The following is a 2,340-nucleotide window of genomic DNA, read 5'->3' on the forward strand; positions in this document are numbered from 1 at the left end:
AGAAGAGAAGAAAAGACAGAAGACTCCACAAAGTTGACAAAAGGGCTGATGTAGCAAAGAAAAAAGAGAGAGAGAAGATTCTAATGCGTGCACTGGAATGAAACTCTGTTAAAAATATTATAAATAGCTTCAAATCATGTGAAATTCATAATCTTGACTTGACTTCCTTTGTAGCCATTGGAAAAGGGAATTACTGTTATGATTAGATCGTCACTTTCACACTGTCATTGTTAATAAATATTGTGTTTCTCCCATTGTTTTAGTTCCAGTCTCCATGTTTGATTTTTTTATTTGAGTGAAGCCTTTTCGTTATCTCTAGAGCCATCGTTGAACATGAAGCTGCACAAGTTTCCGAACAAATTCGCGGATCGCGAGTATTATTCTGCCTTTACTACTGGCTTTTCATACATAATTAAGTAGAAAAAATCGAAGAGGAGCACATGCTGGTGTCGACCTTTCAGCCCGTCTTGGAAGCAAATCTAAAGCTGGCACAACTGGTTCCTCTGGACAGAACTGAGGAGCTAAATCCTAATCTCATGGACTCCAAATCAAACTGCAGAAAATTATCCTCCATTTGATAACCACCGATTACTATCGATGGATCGCCGGCAAAAATTGATGTTTTTGGTCTGACCCCGGCATCCACAAAACCCAAGCACCACACATCAGCACCTCCTTTCTTAGCAACCCTGACCATGGAATTCGATCCTAAGATCTTCCAAACCACGTCATTCCTGTGCATTACAAGATCAATGGCTGGCACGGTCGGTCCGGCACGCGTCCTCCTTACATTACTGGCTGGGTAGCACACACTGAATGCCTGAACTGGTTTTGTCCTTGTAAGATTGAAAGGAGAAGAAGCTGCTGCCTTCACGAATGCCGCGGTAACAGCCTTGTAAATAGAGGTCTCTAATTGTGTGTATGGAACAACAGTGCTGAGCTTTGTCCCACCAGAACCATTACCACTATTAATGGCCAAGAGTGATTGATTCAAGGCCACCGCCTTTCCATTAACTTTGATCGAAGTCACCCCTATGAAATATTCACTCGAGGGTTTTTTCAGATCAGGATAGGAGTATTTTCCAACGGGGTTCAAAAGGAGTGGCGTATAAGCAAGTGGTTTTGAGAGATCAATTCTACGTCCGAACTTGTAAGGCCCTTTAGTGCCGACAAAAGCCGCTCCCGGCCGAGTTTTGGAGCCCGACAAACAAAGCGCAAAATAACGGGGATAGTGGAAGATTGCACTAGCCTGTACTGGGATTGAAATGCTTGAACGTCCGAGCCCTGCCGAGCCAGTGACACCTCTTGCCAGGCCCTTGAGATTTTCCTTATAACCACAGGAGAAGATAAATGTGAACGGAGAAGAGGAGGAAGGTCCTCCGATGGACCCTGCATTATCTAAGGTGAGCATAGAGAAATAGTCAACAAGGGCGGGGGCATACTGCTCGTTTCCAGAAAAGCTGGGCTGGAAGGGGTTCTCGGGTTTCAATACGCAAACACTGTCACCACAATTGGGACTGGAGTCCCTGCAGTTCATCAAGCAAGCGAAGCAGCCCACAAATTCATCCAGCAAGGTGGTGCATGGGATGTGTCTGTACGAGGAGGAATTGTAGTCATCACAGTTAATCCAGATGTAACTAGCTCCAAGGTCCAGGAGTAATTTTGTTTCTTTAGGGCTTTGGAGGTATGCTGTGATGATGTATTGAAGAGTAGAGGCATCTTTCTGGATAGGGCTGACAAGCGGTGGCCCAAAAGTTTCAGCTCGAGAGGGTGTAGGAGCCAAGAAGAAGAAGAAGAAGAAGAGGAAGAGAAGAGGGACTTCTAGCTTTGGCATCGCCATTTGGTAGCTATGCTGAGGGTGGTGTGCGAGCTTGGAGTGATGAGAAAATGGCTCGGATTATATAGCAAGGGAAGGAAGCACGCGGTAGAAGGCATGTGCTGAATCTCATCTTTGACGAAGGGGACACAGAATTCTTTTGATAAATCCGTGTAGTTGAACACGAAACTTCGTCCTGCCAATAGAATGTTGCAGGATCGAGAGGATATCTCCTTGATGCCAATTGATCATTAAAATAATAAACAAATCACCCACATTTGTTGACTAGAATTTTAGGGTTTACGGCTTGTTTGTTTTAGTTTTTTTTAAAAGTGTCTTTCATAAAAAAAATTTATTTTTATTTTAAATTAATTTGTTTAATGTTTTAAAAAAAATATTTTAATTTTAAATTAATTTGTTTAATGTTTTAAAATCATTTTAATATATTAATATAAAAAATAATTTTTTAAAAAAATAAAAAATATTATTTTATATAATTTCAAACAAAAAATATTTTTAAAAAC

The 2,340-nt window shown here is 41.2% G+C and overlaps 1 protein-coding gene across 1 annotated transcript; it reads right to left on the bottom strand.

Annotated features, from left to right (window-relative positions):
• Positions 1 to 346: 346 nt before the first annotated feature.
• LOC105115734 (basic 7S globulin-like) lies at positions 347 to 1,880 on the bottom strand. The gene has a single exon (XM_011012725.1). It carries the CDS (start codon positions 1,838 to 1,840, stop codon positions 458 to 460), a length of 1,383 nt encoding a protein of 460 aa, XP_011011027.1. The 5' UTR covers positions 1,841 to 1,880; the 3' UTR covers positions 347 to 457.
• Between the last annotated feature and the right edge of the window lie 460 nt (positions 1,881 to 2,340).

This window comes from Populus euphratica, unplaced genomic scaffold (genome assembly GCF_000495115.2).
Source record: "Populus euphratica unplaced genomic scaffold, PopEup_1.0 scaffold756.1, whole genome shotgun sequence".
NCBI classification, from domain to species: Eukaryota; Viridiplantae; Streptophyta; class Magnoliopsida; order Malpighiales; family Salicaceae; genus Populus; species Populus euphratica.

What these genes read in the sequence shown, in the direction of transcription:
- LOC105115734 (XM_011012725.1), bottom strand. Translation starts at nt 1,840, where the DNA reads ATGGCGATGCCAAAGCTAGAAGTCCCTCTTCTCTTCCTCTTCTTCTTC.